Source organism: Erigeron canadensis, chromosome 7, assembly GCF_010389155.1.
Source record: "Erigeron canadensis isolate Cc75 chromosome 7, C_canadensis_v1, whole genome shotgun sequence".
Lineage (NCBI taxonomy): Eukaryota > Viridiplantae > Streptophyta > Magnoliopsida > Asterales > Asteraceae > Erigeron > Erigeron canadensis.
In genome coordinates this window covers 32,889,668-32,912,676 of record NC_057767.1, presented here as the reverse complement: position 1 = coordinate 32,912,676, position 23,009 = coordinate 32,889,668, and the positions used below count along the sequence as shown (strand labels likewise).

At 32.4% G+C, this 23,009-nt stretch overlaps 3 protein-coding genes across 3 annotated transcripts; all 3 read right to left on the bottom strand.

Moving 5' to 3' along the window:
• Positions 1-3,972: 3,972 nt before the first annotated feature.
• LOC122606653 (caffeic acid 3-O-methyltransferase-like) lies at positions 3,973-6,473 on the bottom strand. The gene is made up of 4 exons (XM_043779495.1): positions 6,012-6,473; positions 5,479-5,789; positions 4,447-4,511; positions 3,973-4,366 (listed from the first exon to the last, which is right to left on the bottom strand). Exons 1-4 carry the CDS (start codon positions 6,416-6,418, stop codon positions 4,049-4,051), a joined length of 1,101 nt encoding a protein of 366 aa, XP_043635430.1. The 5' UTR covers positions 6,419-6,473; the 3' UTR covers positions 3,973-4,048.
• Positions 6,474-7,359: 886 nt separating this feature from the next.
• LOC122606657 (caffeic acid 3-O-methyltransferase-like) lies at positions 7,360-9,676 on the bottom strand. Its single transcript, XM_043779498.1, has 4 exons — positions 9,270-9,676; positions 8,294-8,604; positions 7,746-7,810; positions 7,360-7,671 (listed from the first exon to the last, which is right to left on the bottom strand). Exons 1-4 carry the CDS (start codon positions 9,674-9,676, stop codon positions 7,360-7,362), a joined length of 1,095 nt encoding a protein of 364 aa, XP_043635433.1.
• Positions 9,677-16,664: 6,988 nt separating this feature from the next.
• LOC122606651 (flavonoid 3'-monooxygenase-like) lies at positions 16,665-19,131 on the bottom strand. The gene is made up of 3 exons (XM_043779493.1): positions 18,684-19,131; positions 17,751-18,199; positions 16,665-17,312 (listed from the first exon to the last, which is right to left on the bottom strand). The coding sequence occupies exons 1-3, from the start codon at positions 19,129-19,131 to the stop codon at positions 16,665-16,667; spliced, it is 1,545 nt and encodes a 514-aa protein (XP_043635428.1).
• Positions 19,132-23,009: the final 3,878 nt, after the last annotated feature.

Genomic DNA, 23,009 nt, shown 5'->3' with positions numbered 1-23,009 from the left:
AATTTAAGAAACGAGTAACAAAATGTCTGCACAAAATACCTACTTATGGTAAGTTTTAAATCATTGTTATCAATATATACATAATTTTAAACGACTCACGACACCATTAATATATAATTTATAACTTTTCAAAACTTTTGGAACAATCTTTTAATTAATTCATAATAATTTCCATAATTATAAAATGTCATGATTTATTGAGTTGTATATAAATAGCTTTCATTCCACACAAAACTTTAATACTACAATATCAACAAACTTTTCGATCTTTACATTGTGTCCTCAAATGGCAAAAACAGGCCCGATGTTTCTTCATCGCGCAAAAGAAAACATCGTCGACGCTCGCACACACAGCCTTAAACTACTGGTAATTCCATCAATGCTTCCAATAGACGCGCTCCAATCTCGCCTTCTGCAGCCCTAATGTCGTTGCAACCAACAATCTGTTACTATTACTTTGTTGAAGTCTTTACCATGGTATCCCGCTGCAACGCGCGGGTACCATGCTAGTTTTATATAAATAAAATGTACTTTATATCTTTTTCTAGAAAATGATATATACTTTGAATGTTTCTTTTTAACATTTTTTTAAAAAAAAACATGTATCTTATATTTGTTTTCTATTTTTGTATTTTATAATTATTTTTATTCTTTATGCTCTCTAACAATTTTTTATAACGTACATTTTTAATCTTTTGATTTTTATAACATTTAAAAAATTTTGGTTTATATATTATTATTATTATTATTATTATTATTATTTTTGATATTTTCGATCTCTTGAATTTTTTTTGTTGTTTGGTTTTTTAAACGTTTTTTTTTCTTTTTTGTTATTTTTAAGAGTATACGTAAACGTACTATTATGGTTGTGATATTGTCTCTAACTTTTCTTTTTTGATTCTATATAAAAGTAATTTATCTATCAAATTTTAATATAAAAAAATTTTTAAAAACTTTTTGTTATAGTTTTTGTTTAGATTTTAGTTTTGGGTTTTTGTTTTGAAACATTTTGTTTTTAAATTTTCTTATATAGTTTTTTAGTTTTCTAACTTTCATTTTCCATAATATGTTTCTTTTTATTATAACTTTATGCTTTTGATACATTTTAATTATCTTTTTTATGAAATTTTGTTTTGTATATATTTTATCTGTTTTCATTTTAATTCTTTTTGTTGCAGTTTTTTTTTTTTTTTTACTTTTGTGTTTCTTTATTAAAAATTATTTCCTTTTTGATACGGATGTATTTGTCCTTAATGATAGAAAACGGATACCGCAACAATTCACGAAGTTGAACCACTTGCCTATGGATAATACAAAAAACCATATATATTTAACAGACAATATATTAAATACATTTGGGTTTGGATGGAGTAACAACTTTTAAACGTGGTTAAGGCCTTGCCTTTAAAAGACATATATGTGTCTAGGAATTCCTGAGGCTTGAGTTAAGCATATAGTGGAAATCTCTTCTTTCGATTGAGCATCGGTACTTTTTGAGTCTCTCCCCGTAGGCGTGCAAAACAACAGAGCCATTGCTCTTCGGAGCAGTGAAGTGGACAATCCCTTATTCCAGCTTTAGGGGAGCATCTTTGCATGAATCAATACTAAGTCCTCAGCCCGTATGAAGTCCTTCGATTTCGAAGATTAGAGCAGAATAACTCCATAACGGCGGAGAAGGATTTCGCCTCGAATCCAAACAATTTCTCATCTTTTCTTAAGAGATTTCTAGTTAGGACTTCATCGCGCGAGGGATCAATTTTATCCGGAACATAAAGTAACAAGACCAGAACCCTGTGTGACTATGAAACAACAAAAAAATTTTTGATTTATTTTGTTTTTTAGGGTTTTATATAAAATATAGTAGTAAACACATTTACGTTGTTGTGTTTGTGAGATTGTCTTTGAAGAATAAAACGTGCAAAGATGATAACTGCGTTCCCGCAACGTGACGCTACGAGCTACCTAGTGTTATTAAAATTTCTATCTTGCCTAGTGAGATTGTCTTTAAATGTTTGTTTATTTGTGGTTCCTTTTAAAAGGATAAGGATCCTCTAAAGTTGTTTTAACTTTATAGCAGCTTGAACTATTAGACTAAAATCAATGGTCAAGATTCAAATTTAAATTTTTAATCTTAACCATTAATTTTAATCCAATAGTTCAAATTGTTTCAACTTTACCTAGAAAGTTAAAGTAAGTTTAAAATAGCTCTATCTTTTAATTAATTAGTAATGGTCCCCAACATTTAATTAGCAACTCTATTTGTCATGATTTTCCTCTATTGTGCTTCAAATACGATACTTCACTAGGGTGCACCGTATTGTGATGCAAATTGAAACTTTTGTTTTGTCTCTCGAACTTTGCAAAACTTTATTTTTTTCCTGCTTAAATTTGATTAGGAGCTTTTATAAAATATATGTTTTTTTTCTTTTTCTTTTTAATGTTGTTAACTATAATGCTTTGATTTTAGCATATCGTAGATGATAGATGAAATCTTCATCGCTCATGCCTCACTTATCGGAAAATCCCATTTCTTTTTGATACATAAAACTTTTCCTAATAAATTTGATGCATTTGCTGGTCCTAGATATGACATTAGTGGAGAGTAAATGGTCTAGAAGTGGAAATCTCATCCATTCACATTTAGATTAGTTGGTCGGAATGTTCAAAAAAAAAAAATAGTTGGTCGAGATGTATTTAACCACTAACGCAAATAAAATAAGTACGTTGCCTAAATGGATAAAAGCTTAAAGAGAATGGGCCAAGAGGGTGAAAGTCATGCGTATTGTTTATAACTATATGCATAACAGATTTTATAATGATTTTGAGACATTTTTAAAAGATTTGGACACAAACCATTTTGGTGAAATATGACAAAACCCTATGATGCACCGAAACTTCAAACAAGTAGCCGTACTCGTTTCAGAAACTCCATGGAAACGTTTCCGTGTACGAAACACGAGTGAAACTTTTCCTTGAACTTTCCATAGATAACGAAACGTTTTTTTGAAGTTTTCATACTGAGTCTAGTTAATATTAGAGTTTAATGGACTTTTCGTATTTCAAACAGACTATATTATATACAATTTGATCAACATTCGATTTTTTTTAATTTCAAAACTAATTATTAAACACTAAAAATTCGATGAGTGATAACTGATCAAGCATATATTATACAAATACAGTTATACATAATATCTAAAGTCTCAAGTCTGTCTATAAAAAATTGATATATTTTAAATTTGTATGTTTTTTATTGCCGTACCCGTATCTTGCAATTTTTAGTTTTGCCATTTCCCGTTCCCGTATCGTTCCCGTACCTCTTTGCCGTGCCCGTTTCGGTGCTACATAGACAAAACCTACATAAAATATGCAAGTTTTGACCGAACTCTGATCCGTTATCCAACCCGTCCATTTTGTCACTATAGTTATTTTTTTTATTTGAATGCAATATAGTTTAATACAAGGATTTAGTATTTGTAAATTAAGTAACTTTTACATTTTTTTCTATTGTATGAATGTAATTTTCATTTGGTTCATTGTATGTAATTAACCCACCAAATTAAACGATTAATGTAAAAGTGTATATGTGGCACACCATATGAGCTGCCACGTAGAAGTTTTTGATTGGTCAACCTTAAAATTTTACATTAATCGTTCAAATTTAGCGGGTTAGTTGCATACAATGAACCAAATGAAAGTTACATTCACATAATAGAAAAAATGTAAAAGTTACTTACACTTTCAGATACTTAACCCTTTATCCTAATACTAATTGTCACTATAGTTATTCTTTTAATTTGAATGCAATATAGTTTATACTAATATACTCCGTACTAAATTACTAATACTAATTGGAAATATAAGCCTAATGGTTGATGACTTGATGGGTCATTATACAATACTAGTAGGACCAGTTGAGTGGTAAGAAAATAACCATTCACAGTGAGTACTCAAAACTGTTGTCAAACGAAGTTTTTGCTCAGTATGATAGTATCATATATAATAAAATTTAAATATAGAGTTGTTTACAAGTATATACATTAGGTAGTCAAGTATTTTTGTAGAATTCCATGATCCAAAATGTAGCAACCGTACAAATAATTTTCATTGGACCGAACCCAGCTTGTGTAGCCAATGCATTGAATTCTTTTATAGTTCGCTCTTTACCACCAGGGTTGGCGATCAACATTACCATATCACCACCAATGGCATTCTTCGAAACTTCATCGGTGTAGCTAGTAGTATCACTTTCGGGGTCGGGTAAGACTGCTTCTATCACCACCACCTTACCACACTCTGGCAAAGCCGTCCAACAATTCTTGAGAAGCTTGATACAATAATTGTCGTCCCAGTCATGCAGTATCCACTGAAAGAAATATTCACCATGATTATGTTATAGAAATTAAGATTAACATATTGATAGAGGTTACATATGTAGGTACCAACCTTCATAAAAATAACATCTCCATTAGGAACACTCTTGAACATATCTCCTCCAACATGCTTCACACCTAATTAATAACATGGAGTTATCGTCATCAATTACATTGGGTAGGAGTCTTGGTCTATTAATTCATAGGCTTCCAAAAATGCACAAATGATGGGCAGCAAACATAATAAAGTATCAAACGTTTCAAACCAAATAAAACTAAAAAGCCAAGGGGCCGAATGTTGTGTTGAATGGAATGGATTTGCCCAAAATGTAATATTAAAACAACCAACTAAGTTGTTTTATTTAAAGATTTATTAGAAAATTTCTACACTAGTGGGCCAACTCAACCTTACCTGCCCATTATCCAGCCCATCCAATGACCCATCTTGCCACCTCTACTAAATATTAAAAATGATTTGGTTTTTTGTAAGTCTCTGACAAGACTCGGTGGGTACTTATATGGACAAGTCAGCTCAGCATGCGTTGACTAAGAGACTTATTGTCTGCTACTGTCCTAGTCTACATCATGTGATGAAAAATATTCATGGTTTGGTTTGGCCAAACCACTAAAAGTTAGTTTGATTCATCTATTTTACAAACCAGGCCAACTAGTACTTGGGCTTTTGTGAGAAGAATAAGTTGACCAAATTTGGCTCGGTTTGATCGGTATGACTGTTTGGCTTGAAATTTGAAGACAAGAAAAATAACTACTAAAAAGGATTTGATCCCTTGTATACTTAACAAGTAGATAGCAGAACGTAGAAACAAATGGTTAGACTATCTACTACTCTGCTTAGTATATACTACAATCTGCCTACTTACTCACCAAACTAAACAGAAAGTTATTGTTTTTAAGGATTTCATTACGGGCGACTAATTAGAGAACTTTCAGGCCGGACAATCTAGCCAAAAAAGCTTGGTTGACGGTTTGGGCCACACCATGCACACCCTAACCTTTACAAGTCATCTGTTTCTCAGTCAGAGTTTAGTTGGAGTCTTAAAATATGCTCCAAATAATACCTTCACTGAACACATAAATCATGTACCTGCATATGGAGGTGCATCCTTGATGACGTGGGGCAAATCAAAATTAATGCCCTTAATCTCAGGGTACTTGGAAACGATGATCTCAAGGTTAGCACCTAAACCGCCACCTACATCAACCAAGTTTTTTACCCCTTCAAATCCGTTATACTTTTCAAGAATCATCTTCATCACTATTCTCGTGTTGTCATACATGCATCTGTTGAATACCTCATTGAATCTATTGTCTTTTGCAGGGTACTCAAACGCATTCATTCCATGGGCTTTGTCAAATGGGACACCTCCTTCAACGACTGCATCTTTTAGGTGATACCTGCCCCAAAGCAAAGTAATACAACAATAAAAAGAGACAATATCGAATTTGTAATGTGAAATATGTCGATCTGAGTTCTAGTTTGTTGATTAGCTAAATTAGATGAAAATGAAATGGCTCAACATGGTCGAAAGTAGCCCAAAGTTTACTTTTCATGTTTCTTTTTTTTTTCATACTAAGCTGATCAAGCTAGAATACAAAGTGTAATGATAGATAACTTACCAACAATCGACGAGTACCTTATCATAGATAAGGAGAAGTGACGAAGCATGAGACGTCCCGTCTGGGTTCCGAACATAGTTATTAGACACTGCAGTCATACCATATAACATCTTACATTCCCCATGTTCATCCTTAACATATGTGGACGTAAGAACTGATTCACTAGCAAGAAACCGGAGAATCCGTTCTATCAGCACCGGGGTTTGTTGGGTTTGTCTAGGAAGGCTAGAAGCAATATCATAGCAAGAAAATTGACCACCAGGAGTCCTGGCCATAATCTCAAAAAGATCAAGTTCTATAGCAGTTTTTATGACCATTGGAAGTACTATTCCACCATTTATTTGGTTCACTCTTAACAGTCCTTTTTCTTCCTCGGACATATCGTAATGTTCTTCTGGTGTGGCCATTTGAACTAATATTGTATATATTGGTGAGTCTTAGCTAGCTATATATGTGTGATACAATATAAGTACAGAAAATAAAGGTCATTTTGTAAAGCATCGCTCTATGATTATTGAAAGAGTGAGTGGCATTATAAAAGCCAAAGTTGTTGAGATGGAAAACAGAATGTCAACTGATGCTTTACAAAGTGGTGTTAAAGATAATAAGTGTGGTTGCATGATGACTCATATTCTGGAAAGGTATATGTGCAAACCAGAATATACTACTTAATAATTATTAGCGGTTTGGCACATCATTTTCATGAGATAACCTTTTTCTTTTCTTATAAAGTAATGAAATGTTTACCTACTCATATATGAAATCATGAGATGATGACATATTCGTTAAGTATATAAGTTAGTCTCAATGAATCCCAAGTAATATTGTTTTTTCTTTGGTTGGCTGTAAAAGAGAACTGCAGACACAAGATAGAATTAAGGTGTGGAAAAAGGATGCTAATTAATTAACATGACTAAGTTGTCATCTCTTCCAGTTATGCATTAGTGAGACTGTAAACCTTAAAATGACGGGACTGAAGTGAGGAATACTAGCTAGCAAAGTTGTGGACACCAAGCATTTTGGTGCAATATGACAGCCCTCACAAAAAAGTGAAAAACTGCAAGTTTTCACCAACCCTGACCAGTTATCCAACCCGTCCATCTTGTCAATAGTAAAAACAAAATTTTAAATTTGGATGCTGTATATTTTAAACTAATAGTAAAACTAATTGAAAATATAAGTACAACACATAGCTACTAGAATAGCAACTTACAATATTGACATATTGTGACCTCTAGTTGACTGGAAGTACAATAAAACATCATGATAACTGCTCAAAATCCTTTAATGAAACAAGTTGAACAAATGTTCAGACTCTCATTACCGGGCTGTTACATTCGACCAGTAGTCAAATGTTTTTGTAGAATTCCATGATCCAGAAAGTAGAAGTCCTGCAAACTGTTTGAAAAGAAGTGAACCCGGCCTCCTTTGCCAAAGTATTGTATTCTTTCATAGTTCGCTCTTTGCCACCAGGGGCAAGTAACATTAGCATATCATGAGCAAAGACAGTCTCAAAAGCTTCAATGGGGTAACTAGTATCACTTTCAGGGTCAGGTATGACTACTTCCACCACCACCACCTTACCACGCTCTGGCAAAGCAGCCCAACAGTTCTTTAGAAGCTTGATACAATTATTGTCGCCCCAGTCGTGAAGTATCCACTAAAAGCAAGAATTATAGCGGTTAAGTAATAGAAAGTTAACCATTTAAAATTTGAGGTTATGTATATACCCACCTTCATGAAAATAACATCCCCTTTAGGAACACTCTTAAACATATCTCCTCCGACATGATCTACGCCTGGTCGATATTGTCAAGCTATCATCGTTAATTACATTATCCAGGAGTCTCATTTATTGATTAAAGAGACCCAAAAACATGAATGATAGGTTCAAAACGCGGCAGTGCATATAGGTGTCAATTTGGACTGGTTCAATTATAAACAAGTAGATTTGGATCGTGATCTGGTCAAATAAGTCTAGCTAGAAACTTGAAGCAACGTGCCAAATGGCTTGGACCGGATGGAAGTTTTTAGTTAGTCTAACAAAAATTTTCTATTAAACGTGCCAATTGTCTTATCATGTTCGTGTCTTAACACGTCCTGTTTGACCTGTTGCTCTATACTTGAGAGCAAGCTACATAATTAAATTGCTGGACATCACCATCAACTCATATACCCATATGTTATAAGCTTTAAAATGTAGTTAGTCATTTTATCGGTTATCCTTATGAAAGAGCATACACTACAAAAACTGTGACTAATTCAGTAAACTGAATATATACCTGGATATGGAGATGCATTTTTGATGACATGGGGGAGGTCAAAGTTAATGCCCTTAATATTAGGGTACTTGGAAACAATAAGCTCAAGGTTAGAACCTAAACCACCACCTACATCAACCAAGGTTTTTACTCCTTCAAATCCTTTGTACTTTTCAAGAATCATCTTCATCGCCATTCTCGTGTTGTCATGCATGCATTTGTTGAATACCTCTTTGAATCTGTTGTCTTTTGGAATGTACTCAAACAGACTCGTCCCATGGGCTTTGCTAAATGGAGTCCCTCCCTCAATCACTGCATCTTTCAGGTGATACCTGCCCAAATGCAAGTAATACAGCGACAGTCTCCACTTAATTAGTTATTCAAACTTTAAAAACAATAAAAACTCAAACCCCTTGCCAATACATATACAAATATGCACGAGTATAAAACTACATATACATACACAATCGGCTTAAAGGTTTAAACGCAACAAAAATATTGTTTATGTGTTTATATATCATATATATCATGACTACAATATATGTACACAAACACTTATCAACAATTCCAGGTGCTTATGAGTGCTCTTACTCGAAGGTTTTTTAAAAAAACACATAAACGTCTGCAATTTGTCGGGAATTAAGGACAAAAGTACTTGCCGTCAAAAATCCGTCGGTAATCTGGGTTTTTCTAGTAGTATATTATTGATAACTAGATAATATAAATATGAAATGGGTCGAGTGGCTTGAAATTTGCCAAAGTGCAACTTTTAATGCTTTTAATCACATTAGGTACTAGCTAAGAGCCAAAGATTTGATTACCACAAGGTTTGCAGGTCTGTTCAAGTTCAACCTCAACTGACCCGTAAAGAGTGTATGGGCCCGTGATTTGACCCGGCCAGCACTTTGAGGTGCTTATGTTGTCTTGAATATGTTGTAAACATCTAAACAAGTTTTTCATGAATTAGTTAACTAAGCAAGACTCATAGCTTACGTACCAACAATCCATGTTTACTTTATCACAGCCAAGAAAAATCAGAGAAGCATGAGATGTCCCGTCTGCATTTCGAACAAACTTATTGGACACTGCTGTCATACCATATAGCTTCTTAGATTCTCCTTTTTCATCCTCAACAAGGGTTGATGTGAGAATGGATTCTGATGCAAGAAACTGAAGAATACGTTCTATTAAAACCGAGGTTTGTTGGTTTTGTCTAGGAAGGCTAGAAGCAAGATCATGGCAAGAAAATTGACCACCCGGGGTCTTGGCCATAATCTCAAAAAGATCAAGTTCTATAGCAGATCTCATGACCATTGGAAGAACCATTTGAGTAGCTATTTGGTTCACTCTTCGTAGCACCTTCTCATCTTCAGACATCTTGTAAACTTCTTTTGATAACTCCATTATGAACCAAATGATATCTATGTGTGAAAATTGACTCATATCATATCAAGCTATATATACCTACTCAAGTTTGGTGACTTTCTAGAAGTGCGATTCTACCTATATTATATTATATATTCTATGTTTATTGCTAATATCATCCATTTGTTTGCATTTTAACTTCAATTTATGTGTTTTGGTTCCTTATTATATGCATAAGTAAATTGTAGGTTCATCATATGTTCTGTGCAATTAATGTGTCGTTAGAAGCTGCCCATGATGAGATTTTCAAGTTTCTAGGCAGGGCTTTAATTCATGTTGCGTTGTACTCTTTGGGAAGTTCAAATGTGATGTATCTTGATAGTTAATTAGTAGCTAACCTAAATCCCAATCTTGCATACATGTGTCGCATACTCTTCCTGTACGTCTTTAGTGATCGTTGGGTCTCGATCAAATGTGGATCGAACCACATTTCTCGGAAAAAATAATAAAAAGAAAAGCAAGTACGTACCAAAAAACGAAAAACTAAACAATTAAAAAAAAAAAAACAAATATGCAGTCTAAGCGTCTAACAACAATCAGCATTTGAGGCTAGCTGAATACAAAACCCCTCTTATTCCCTTCACGTAGACCACGCGGACCAACAACTAGTGAATCTTAATTTTAATCTTATCTTATCTTAATATATAGTATAAGACAGTTGAACTAATGACCTATTAATCAATTAAATTGTTCAATTTCATCAAATTGATTTTCACTTATGCGTGTGTACATGTAAATAGATATGTGTGTAAACAGAGAGGAGAGAAAGAAGTGACTGTGTGTTAGATATTGGTAGAGTGTTTAGAGATATAGAATTAAAGGTAATATGTGAATTAGGGGCAATATGAAAATATTAAAAAAATTACTGAATTTCCTAAAATAGGGAGTCAAATATATTTTATAAGGGATATATAATAGATATAGATATACGTCAAACACTAGTTGGGTCATCAACTTAATCGATTGCCTTGCAAATTTTTTAATAATTATTTTGTCACTATCTAAGTGACCGACCGAATAGAGCTTAATTTGTCCGATCGGGATAGTCTGGTGTTTGGTCGGTTGGTCTCCAAAGGAGAAAGTGAAAACATTTAAAGTTGGAATTTTTTCAATCTCATGTTCTTTTAAATTGGAAACTGTAAGAGTAAAAAAAAAACGAAAAGTAAGTTATCGTATTAAAAGTTCGACAAATTATATATGGGAAAATTTTAGGTATTTTAGGTAAAACATGTGAGGATTATGTAAAATTCAGGGGTAATGTAAAATTAAGGAAATTATGTATGTTTATCAAATTCAAAGGTTTAATTTGTAACTTTTTTTTAAATTGGCAGTACCTAAGCTTAAATAAAGTCTGCAGTACAGATTATTTTCCCATTATATATAGCCTTTAAGGATTTATTTAACAAAACTTATATTTTTATAAGTCAAAATAATAAACTTTTTGATTCAAAGAGATTTCAATTTTATGTAATGTTTTGAGACCGGACCAAACCTCCAACAAGAGTCGGGGGTGGTTCAAATTTCAATCGATCCCATCTGTCAATGAGTCCTTATTTTTTTTATATAAAATGTAAAACTGTACATTCATAATATTTTAAACTAGTAACTTATGGACCCCACGGTGTGGGACATCAGTTGTTTTGTTTAAACGGTTATGTTATTATAGTACTCCCTCCGTCTCATATTAAATGTCCAATTTTGACTTGTTAAGTCTTCTGCTTTAAACTTTGACCATGAAAATATTTATCTATATTATATAACACTTCATGTAAAATATATGAACGGATTGGTTTTTCAATTAATGTACTTTTCATTGATATAACTTTCATCAACTATTATATAACACAAAAAAAGATATTCATGGTCAAAGTTGCAAGCAGAAGACTTGACAAGTCAAAATTGGACATTTAATATGGGACGGAGGGAGTATATTTTTGTTGAATTTTCAACGTTTACTTAAAAATCATTTTGTCATGAATATGTTTGTTTAAAAGTGTGCAAGAAATCTAAAAGTGACCGGAAGTAGAAACTCTAACGGGATGTGATATGACAAAAACAGTTGAGAATTCAAACGGATGTGGTAGCAGAATGCATGTATTGGTACGGGGTGTCACAAAAAAGTTTGATTACTCAAAAAGGAAAAAAAAATCAAAAACTAACCCGTAATAGAAAATCCTAAAGGGATGCGATACGGCAAAATCCGAATACTGATACAGGATGTGACATGAACGAATAACAGCTCCTAACGCATGCGAGTTACTATTAATAAAAGATATGTGCAAAAATAAACAATAAAAAAATGAGATCTGATATGACAAAATTCGAATAATGATACAAGATTTAACATAATTTTATAGAATAATATCACGTGACGATATCACTGGTCATAACGATATCGTAATAATTGCAAAAATATAAAAGAACTCTTTGGTTCATTAAATGGTGAAATGGTTAGGCATTAGGATTTATTCACTAAATATCATCGTAAGTGTATTTATCAACTTTTCTTCAATCTCGTCCCGATGAACGAGTAGTCTCAATATACATATATATATATATATATATTCATCATGATATATAATATATCCATATAAATAATAGTACTTATAGCATTATAATAATAAATGGGTATAATTTTAATATAAAATATGTTAAATACAATCTTGAGTTCTTGACACTATATAAAAAGTTATATATTTGATATCAATTTTTAGTAATCTTTAAATGTAAGGGGGAAAGATGCAATGTTAATGTGTGACAATTTGGCAAGTTGAGCTACCAATAAGCCGCGTGACCTTTTAGTTTTCTTGTCAAAACTTGCCAAAACACTTGGCAAAACAAGGGTCACCAGAAAAGCCGCAGCAGCAAGATAGAAACCCCCAAAAAAGGGTCGATATAAAAGTGAACAACCATGGTCGGCGACGAAAAGAAACCCCACAAAGGGGTTTTAGATCTCGCCGGAATAAGGGTATAGCACGTTTGGAACATCGGCAAATCGTTTTCGACATCTTTTTTCGGCAATACAAGCCAAGATAACGATAGTATTAGCCTCAAAATCGAAAACCCCCAAATTAAAAATTAGGTTCCGGTCAAAGACAACATTGGAACTACAACAAATAAAAACCTAATCACATAGCACGCTCCCAACGTTTACAAGGATTGACCTAGTTTAGCCTATAATTATAGCCGATGCAAAGTGCCGATGTTTGCCGATGGATAGGGTACAAATGGAGCCAACGAGCTGATGTTTGCCAATGAAAATAAAAAAGAAAGAAAGAATCTGCCGCCTTCCGTGGATTTTGAGCCTCAATACCTCGACGGTGTATGGAGAAGGTTAAGATGTAGGCAGATCTTACCTCTACCTAAGTAGAGAAGCTGCTTCCACTTTTTACTTAAATGGTAGAACAGACCCTCCAACCTTTGCATAGGATGATGATCAAACTCATAACTTCTGTCTCCAAGAATCAAGATTTTTACTAATGATCTAACCATACAGTTTTTTGCCAATAAAAAGAAATGATGCAAATTAATGGCTCCACCTTTACCCCTAAGAGGTTATCATGGTTGATATATAGTCATTCATATGAAAATATGATATTATCATTTTCCTTTTAATATTTGTGTTTTCTGTTATCTCTTTATGTTTCTTTGTGCTCAGAAAGGATGGGGCGCATATTACTAACAGTTTGTCTTCTTTCATCAAAATTAGAAAAGGCGGCTGGCAATGCTTACTATAGTTTGGACTTTGGAGATAGATAGATGATAGAACATAGGGAGAACATATTATGTAGATGCTGTTCGAAGATGTAGATATAGATGGCACGTGTAAGCGTTTAGATGTAGATAGCCATGACACGTATAATGTGTAATATTGGCGGCCAATGGTTACGTAAAAGTTGAATATCTACCGATAAATCAAAACAAGATTAAAATATTTTTAAAACGACATATATTGTAACTCTTAATCGACGTGTGTTCTTTTAATTTATTTATTTTATTAAAGTTATTTTTTTTAGTTGTATATAAATTTAATTTCCTTATTATACTTAATTAGAATTAAACTCTAACTCTTAACTTATAGATACAAAACACATTATAACTTTATTTGATTGATCGTTTTCTCATTAATAAAGTTGTTTATTTTTTTTTTTCTCAATTTTTCAACTCCAAGTGTTTATATTACTTAAAATAATAAGTTATTAACATAAAGACTTAAAAAACTTGAGTTTACGATTCGAAATTACAAGGCTATTTGTCATCATCAACTATGCTTACAAGTTCTGATTTTGATGTAATTGTAAAAATTTAAGATAAATCCAAAACTCTAACAATATAGACACACACACACACATATATATATATATTATACTTATCATTAATGTTTATTATAATTTAGCTTCGATGATCGGTTTAATTTAACCACAATTTATTTCATACTCACGAATCATGTATGTGGCATATTCAAATTTCTTTATGATACAATCTATATAGCTACCGTACATCGTACGGGTATTAGGACTAGTACGGATCGGAGTAATATGTAGATATGTAGACTAACACGGTATTTTTGTAATGTGGCGGTGCTAGAGAACGACACGTGTTGATGCTAGTGATTATTGGTGGTGGTAACATTGTCAAGTAGTATATGTTAAAATATTTTAAAAGATAACTGTTTAAAGTATAAATAATAAGGGTCTACATATCAAGAAAAACTGAAAGAAAAAAAAAACCTAAATGGATCCGATATTATAAAATTTGGATGGTAACTGAGTAGTAACGCGGACGTAAGTGGATTAATAGAACAGTGTCACGTGGTAGTGGCACTATTCATTAGTCTCACTCTTAATGATATTATTATTATTATTATTATTATTATGTTATAATTACAATTACAATAATATAAAACCATTTTTAAAGCAAAGTACAAGAAGTAAAGTAATTATACAATCTATAAAAGAATTTTTTTTTAATTAGGGGTAGTTTGCGGACTGTTTTGTCGAGGGCTTGAAATTTTTAAAATTAATATGAATGTTTTTAAAAACCATGAACAATTTTTTTTAAATAACTGTATATTTATGCGGGTAAAAATACCTAGTTTAATATATAGAAGAATCCATATGAGACGAAATTAAGGTGTATGAGAAAGTGATAATTGTGTTTAGTATTATGAAAAAAGGATTGTAACAGACCAAAGAAATTTATATGAAACGTAGTTGTTATTTATTTAAAAACTAGAATCTTTACCCCGCGCGTTGCCGCGGATTTCCGTTTCAGCATTACGTCGTGTAACTTTAGTTATCGCGAGAATGTTTGTTATCAACCTAGTTTTATTTTGTTAATTACGGTTAATGATGTATTAGTAAATATAGTTTTCGCAAGTAATATACATGGATCATTTGTGCTATTTTCATTTAATGATTTACCATTTTAACTAAATAGCATAAAAATTCTGCTAACTATGAGATGATCACATGGGGAAAAAATCAAGGGACAAGATTGAGAAAACGAATTAGTGGATACTACATGTCACTTTCTTGCAATTTTAGGATGATTTTTAGGCTAATCATTAGGAAGGATTTATCATTTTCCAAATCCAATACTAACAACAATTAATATTGTATGAAAAATATATGTATGATGATAGATATTAAAGGTTTGTACCATAGCCAAAAAAGAAGTAAGCAAAGACTAAAGAGTATATGATTTTTATGTTGCTACATACTTGTATCAACCCTTTAAAAATAAGGGAAATACAAAGTTATTGTTTTATGAATAGTAACTTTGTGAGGATAGTTGAAGTTGTATTTTAAAATATATAAATTTGTAAGAAGCAACTCAAGGTAAATGAAAACAAAAAACTCACTCAATCTTTATATAATATATTACTGACTTGTTGAGTTAGGTTTGAAGATAAATTTATACTCTTTTCTTAAATTTGACATGTATATTCCAACAAAAGAGAATAAACAGATTTAAAAAAAAAGAAACAAAATAGTAGAATATTTTAAAATCATAATTACAACTTTGAAAGAGCAAAAGTCAAATTTTGGTTGCATGGAGGAGTTGTAAGATATGCATAAAAAGTTGGTGTAATAAATTTGGAACTTTTCATGTCATATACTCTTGTACCAAGTGCATTAAAATAAGTAAAAAAAGGTTACTGTTCAATGAACAGTGAATATGTGAGAGAAGCAGAAGTTACTTTTTAAAATATATAAATATATGTAAAAAGATAAAACTATTTTTTTTATATATAAAAAAAGAAGTTTTTAAAAAATCCTGACCTTATAACATCGAGTTGTAAACTGTGAAATAACTTTTATTTATAATATTACTAGTCTTAATACCCGTATGATATACGGATTGACTATAAATATAATAACTTACAAAGTCGTTATATATATTGTATTGTTAACCGTTTCTAGAAGAATATCATTAGCTATATAAATGAAATTAGCCCATAAAATAATGTTATTATAAAAACTTGAACTTTTAGAACTCTTATAATCTGAAAAGTTAATAAGACAACAGATTTATGAGTTAAATATGCTTCCTATAACTAACCTTGAAGTTGGTTGATCATTGATAATAACTTTTAACGACAACTGGTTCCGGATTGACGAACGGATTAATAAAAAAGTCTACGTATATATACACACACTAGAGATAATTTAGACTTAGATATCTATCTCATTAGTTTGTTTAATAATATACTTGTAGTTGGAAACTAAGTTCGCGAAAATATTATTAATTAACATACTCGTAATATATAATACATTATTATTATTTTATTTTATATAAGATATATATGCTAAATTTAATAGATTTTAAAGATTACACTAAATAATACATATGTTGATTAAAGGTTATGCCACGTGTTACCTTAAAAACTATACAATCCTATTTTAATATATTAGTAGTTATATAAATATATTTTACTTTGGATAGCAATATACAGTTCAATTCTTTAACCGTTATTTTTGTATACATGGGGAGGTAACCTCGGCCTTGGGTGCACCATCAATGGTTCAGCCCTTTGAACACTTAGACCAAAGGCTTCATCCATGCTAAGCTTATTTGGCTTTATACCATCAGCCAACTCCCAATCAAAGGCTTGAACCAAGGTTCCAATGAGCAATGGAACCATTCTCAATGCTAGGCTCATGCCAGCACAAATCCTTCGTCCAGCCCCAAATGGCAAGACTTCAAAATCATTTGCCTTGACGACAGTACCGGGCTTTTCACCGCCAGGTAAGAACCGAGTGGGCCGAAATTCATGTGGGTCGGTCCACACTCCTGGGTGTCGGCCAATAGCCCATATGTTAACAAGGAGTGTAGATCCCCTAGGTATGTAATACCCATCTACCTCACAACTCTCTGATGCCATCCTTGGCACAGAAAGTGGCGTCGATGGGTGGAGCCTATAGGCTTCCTTCACAACAGCTTGGAGAAATGTCAGTTGTCTCAGGTCCATTTCGGTAACTAGCCGGTCTTGACCAACTACACTGTCCATTTCTTCTTGGGCTCGTTTCAGTAGATCGGGTTGGCGAATGAGTTCTGCTATTGCCCATTCCACGGTATTAGATGTTGTGTCAGTTCCCGCTATGAATAAATTCTGAAACGTTATATTTGTTGTTAATATATTAAGTTGAATTATACTCGTAAGACATATATGACAATAAACAAAAGAATATGACAACAAACTATCATGTCACGACGTGTATCATCAGATGCGGTACCAGGAAAAAATTCCAAATGGGGCAAAATTAAAAAATCCGTGAAATATAAATATAAAATGGGTCAAAATGTTAAAAACCTATAAGAAATTTTTTACAATCAATGAAAAATTTGAAATTAATGACAAAATCTAAACTTTGAGGGGGCATCGGCCCTTTGCCCCCCATGTGGTACCGCCCCTGTGTATCATTAGTTCATTACTTACTATATAGATATATGATTAAGGGAATTGATATTCGAATTACCATTTTTGATAAATGTACCACTATATACAAACTGTATAGCTTACTGTACAAGTCATTGTAGGCATGCATACCAGAAGCAGAGCCTTGATTTCGATGTAGGAAGGTTTCCTTTGGTGATCCACACTGGTATCATCCTTGAGTGAAATCAATGTGCTCAACATGTCTGTGTAACGGCCTGACGACGCTATAACTTTATGTTCATCCAAGATTATGTCAAGAAACTTATCGAATCTAGCGTGAAGTTTTTTCATCTTTTTCACAATGCCTTGCAGGTCAAGCCAGTCAAGAAGTGGGATGTAGTCACCAATGGTGAAGTGTCCAGCCAAAAACATCACCTCAGACACCATTTCTCTGAGCTCATTTGCCTTTGGGTCATCGCCTCCACTTTCATCGCCAAATACTCTCTTGTGTAGCATCATTCGTGCTAATGTGTTGGCGTTGCACATGTTAAGTGGTTGGCCTAATTCAACTTTTGATGGACCCGCACCAGCCAAACCGCGTGCTAGTATTGCGACTTCCTCTTGTAGATACCAAAATCTTGCTTGTCGTATAATGAATCAAACATTTTTCAAAAAAATACTTTAAAGGGGGCGACTCCGTTGATGACTCAAAGTTGCTCCACTCTGACTCGGTATGAGTCGATACGATTAAAAACCAAGTAGCTAGTGGGAAAAAAATATATTACCTTATATGCTTATTTTTTTAAACATAATTTTTTTTATATGTTTTCAAATTTATTATTCTTAAATGGACTTTTTTATTTATTCTTAGCTTAATATATAAAAATCAAATATTTGTTGGGCCTCCCTTGCTAGATGGTCATTTAATTTATAAAAAATCAAATATTTGCGTCGAGTTAAAAGTAACATGTCAAAAAGTTGAACTAGTAACATCATGTGCACCAATATGGTGTTTGGTTAGCTTAATTAATTAGTTTTAGACTTAATTTAGAACCTATCAGCTTATTAACTTGAGCTTATTGAATGTATAAGAAATATATAAACCCTGCCGAACATGGCGGAAATCATCGAGAGCTTTGTAAGAAAACAGGTGATCGTTACAAATCTTTCGAAACATAATCCACTGAGGTCCATATGGTGCAAAAACCATATCCTGATAATTATAGGCGATGTGTTTAGCTCCAGCTGTTGGTGGCCTGTTGGCGAATTTGGAGTCATGAACCTTTAAGAACTGTGCAGCAACGGACGGAGAAGAGGCCACCACCACGTCAACGAAACCAAGTCGGAGATGCACCAATGGGCCATACTTTGTTGCCAGTGCCGCCAGTGTGTGATGTGGAATTGTACCTTTAAGGTGTGGTAGGTTTCCAACGATGGGCCATGGGGTTGGACCTGGCGGAAGCCGGTTTGGGTTATGGGCCAAAAGGTTAACCAATACATAGAGCACTAAAGCAATAATACATGTGTAGATAATAAAGCTTAAAATCGTCATTTCATATATATGGAGTTTGGGAATGTAATGAAATGCATAAGGGGATGGATATATATATGGTTATATAGAAACTGATATCCATTGTATACCTACGAATTTATGAAGTTGAATCCTCGTTGAAACTTGATATTTTTAGTTTATGAAATGCTGAAATGTTTATAAAGTAGTGTGAGCCCTGGGCTCCTCCCACTGCTTGGAGCTTACGGTTTCATGTTCTATTTCACTCCTTGATGGGATTCTTTTCACCCTTCCTTCACGGTACTACTTCGCTATCGGTCACCCAAGAGTATTTAGCCTTGCAAGGTGGTCCTTGCTGATTCACACGGGATTCCACGTGCCCCATGCTACTCGGGTCAGAGCGTAATTTGTATAATTTTTGAATGAAATAAATTGGATGAGACAGTTGATTAAATGTGTGGTGGTTTAAATAAGGTAGATTTTTTTTTTTTTCTAAATTGTTTAGAAAAACAATAATTGGAAAAGGTGAAAGAGTCGATTAGTAGCCATACACACTCTTTCTCTCTCTCTCTCTCTCTCTCTCTCATGCAACCTCTTCGACCCATACATGAGTTTCGATGATGAGGCCATCGACAATGTCGCCACCAACAAGGTCCCCATCGACGGGGTGGACGACGAGGGCGTCAATGCTTTATGGGGATGGGCCTTAATGAAATTACTATAACATACATCTACTAACCCTTAAAATAATTACATTACCTTCTTTTATATCAATTACTTTTATGTTAATAATCATACCCTTACCGTCATTGTCGCTGTATTGCGTGGGTATCCTTCTTGTCTATTCGTAAACGTATCTATGGTTACTTTTTTTTAATCTTGTGTAAATTACTCGTGATTGATAGCTGTATAGCATATGTTATTTTTAATATTTTGATGGGTTAATTTTTATATTGTTTTAAAAGTTTAGATGTAAAAATGTTCATATTACCTTTTCTACATATATTTATTCTATATATATTTCTTATGGTCTTATCTAATAAAATATCTACATTTACTTATCTTTACATTAATTATCTATAATATGTGTTTATTTATAATAAGAGAACATTTTTTAACTCATAATTCATAATTGAGGGTATCTATTTAAGTTTTTTACCATAAAGAGATTTTACTTTTTAAAAGTACTCAATGTAACTTTCATGTTAGCATATTACATTATTAAAAATGTCCATATAAATATCTAAGCTATAATAATACGGCGACAACAGTAACGATGGATGGTGATGATATTAATGACGTCAAATGATGTAATTAACTGATGTAATTATTTGAATTAATTAAAAGGAATAATTAATATATTTTATAATATGAGAGACTGTAATTTAATCATTATAACCATTTAATCTAACTACAATTTAAGCAAAATGTAACAGTATTATGCATATCTTAACAATTAATTATAGCTCCAAGGTTATGTTTTTCCCTTTAATATCCGTGCAATGCTGCGATGATGATGGCAACTACGAATAGTGATAATGGTAGTAGCGTTAAATGATATAAGTAATTTATGTAAAGATATTTAAATTCTTTAAAGCAGATAGTAGAAATATTTTATAATATAAAAGACTGATAGTGAAATTTAATTATTATAAGGGTTGGTGTAATTTAGTTCATCAAGGGTAATTTAATAAACTCGTATGTCTTATCTCTACTCTTTTATAAAAATTATAGCCCTCATTATAGAAATGTTTACAAGAAAGTTAAATTGGAAATGACCTAATTACACTTAATGAACCCCATTTAATGAAAAAAGTTATCAGAAATGACTCAATTTGCAATTAATGAATGATACTATACCCTAAACTCTTATTTTAATAATTTACACTTTATGCTTTTATATTCTAAAATATTTCAACCTACACTATTCGACAACACCACCGCCAATATTTGCTGCCATCAACACTTGTCGTCCTTACCACCGGAACCACCGCCAATATTTGCTGCCATCGTCGCCCTTACCACCGGAACGTTGTTGCCACCATCACCGTCGCATTGTGCGGGTATTGTGTGTTTTTTTTTTAAAAAAACTTTTAACAATGAGTAAAAAAAAATTAGTCTTAGTCAAGTGGCCACCTGTGGCCTTCTTTGCGGTTGGGTGAGGGAATGTTGGCTTGGAGACCATAGATTGACACTCAATTCCCCATAATTTCAGACATTTATTTCTTCAAACGCATACGGGCCGTGTTATCGCATTGTTGATCTTCAGGGGTGCCTTCGGGTTCCAACATTTACTATAGTGTCTGCTTGGATGATATTACTAGGGTTTGAACCGTTAACCGACTAATACATCGTTTTAAAAAATAAAAAAGAATTAAAGAAAAACGGAAGTGTAGAGTAGATATTTGTGTTGTCTGTTTTGTCTTTATGTTTCTTTAAGGATAAAAAACGGTGAAGTATATATTAACATTATCATTTAACAATAAAGGCGGTTGACGATGCTTATATACAGTTTGGATATAGTTCCAAAAAAGTTTGGATTGAGATAGATGATGGAGTAGAATATTATATACAATCATATCATAAAACTACAGAGATTCTACTGTCTATCTACTATCTAGTATATAAATAAATAAAAGTTTTAATGATATAATTATTTTTCTAAAGCTTGTTTGGCATCATTGGAACTTCTTTTAATAATAAATTTTTATTTAATTATTTTATAATATCACCTTTTAATTTTAGTTTTTAATTACTTTTATTATAAAGTTTTTTTAAAACCTAACCAAACGTAATATAAGCAATTTTTTTTTATCTATCATACGTTAATTTTTGCCAATAGGGTCTCACTAATTTTATTATCACTTTTTTTCAACTTACTAATTACTATTTCTTATAATTTAAGTATGTTTTCAAAAACATGTGATACATTATTGATTATATCCAATTTAATTTTGTTTTCCTAATTGTGGTTCATTATTACTAAAAAATGGAAAAAAATAAATAAATTAAAGTTTCAATATATTAATTGGAAACGTAAAGAAAAAAAATTTGTAAAAAATAAAGAAATAACCCGAAAGAGATAGGGATGTCATGTGACATAATGCAAATAGTGATACGGATAAAAAGTTGAATAAAATTTTTTCAATATATTAACTAAAAACTCAAGCAGGATTCGATGTGGGAAAATCCAAATAATGATACTGAAGTGGTCATAAAAAAAGTGGAACAAAAGTTTCAATATATTAGTTAGAAAGCATAAAATGAAAAAAATGTTTAGTTGGAAATCTAAAAGTAAAAATGTGAAAGAAACCAAAAAGTAACCCGTAGTAGAAAACCCAAACATGATGTAATATGACAAAATTTGAGTAATAATACAGTGTGCGATGCGAACGAGTAGTAAATCGCCACGTAGGCGGTTACTATTCACTCCGTTCACTATTATTAGTATATACGAGCATGGTACCCGCACAATGCGTCGGCGATGGTGGAAAAGACGGTCTAGTGGTGTCGGTGATGGTACTATTGTTGGTGGTGGTAGCGTCAAGTGGTGTAGGTGGAAATTTTTAGAAGATAAGAGCTTAAAGTGTTAAGTATTAAAATAAGAGTTTATGGTGTAAATTAATTCATTAAGGGTAAAGTTGGTAATTTATAAAACTCTTTCCATAGTGAGTTTTTATTAAAGGGCAATTTAGTAATTTCGTATGTGACATATGAGTAACTATTTCTATTTTGAGGGGGGGTGCATAATCTTTATAAAGGAGTATAGATAATTAGTATGACTTTACTATTAACAGGTAGACATGTGTATAGTAATGAAATAATATGTGGAATTATCATCAGTCTGGTCAACAATTTTACATTTTTGTGCTCCGTAAATACATATGGTCCAAGTGTTGGTCACCTTTATTTATAAAAAT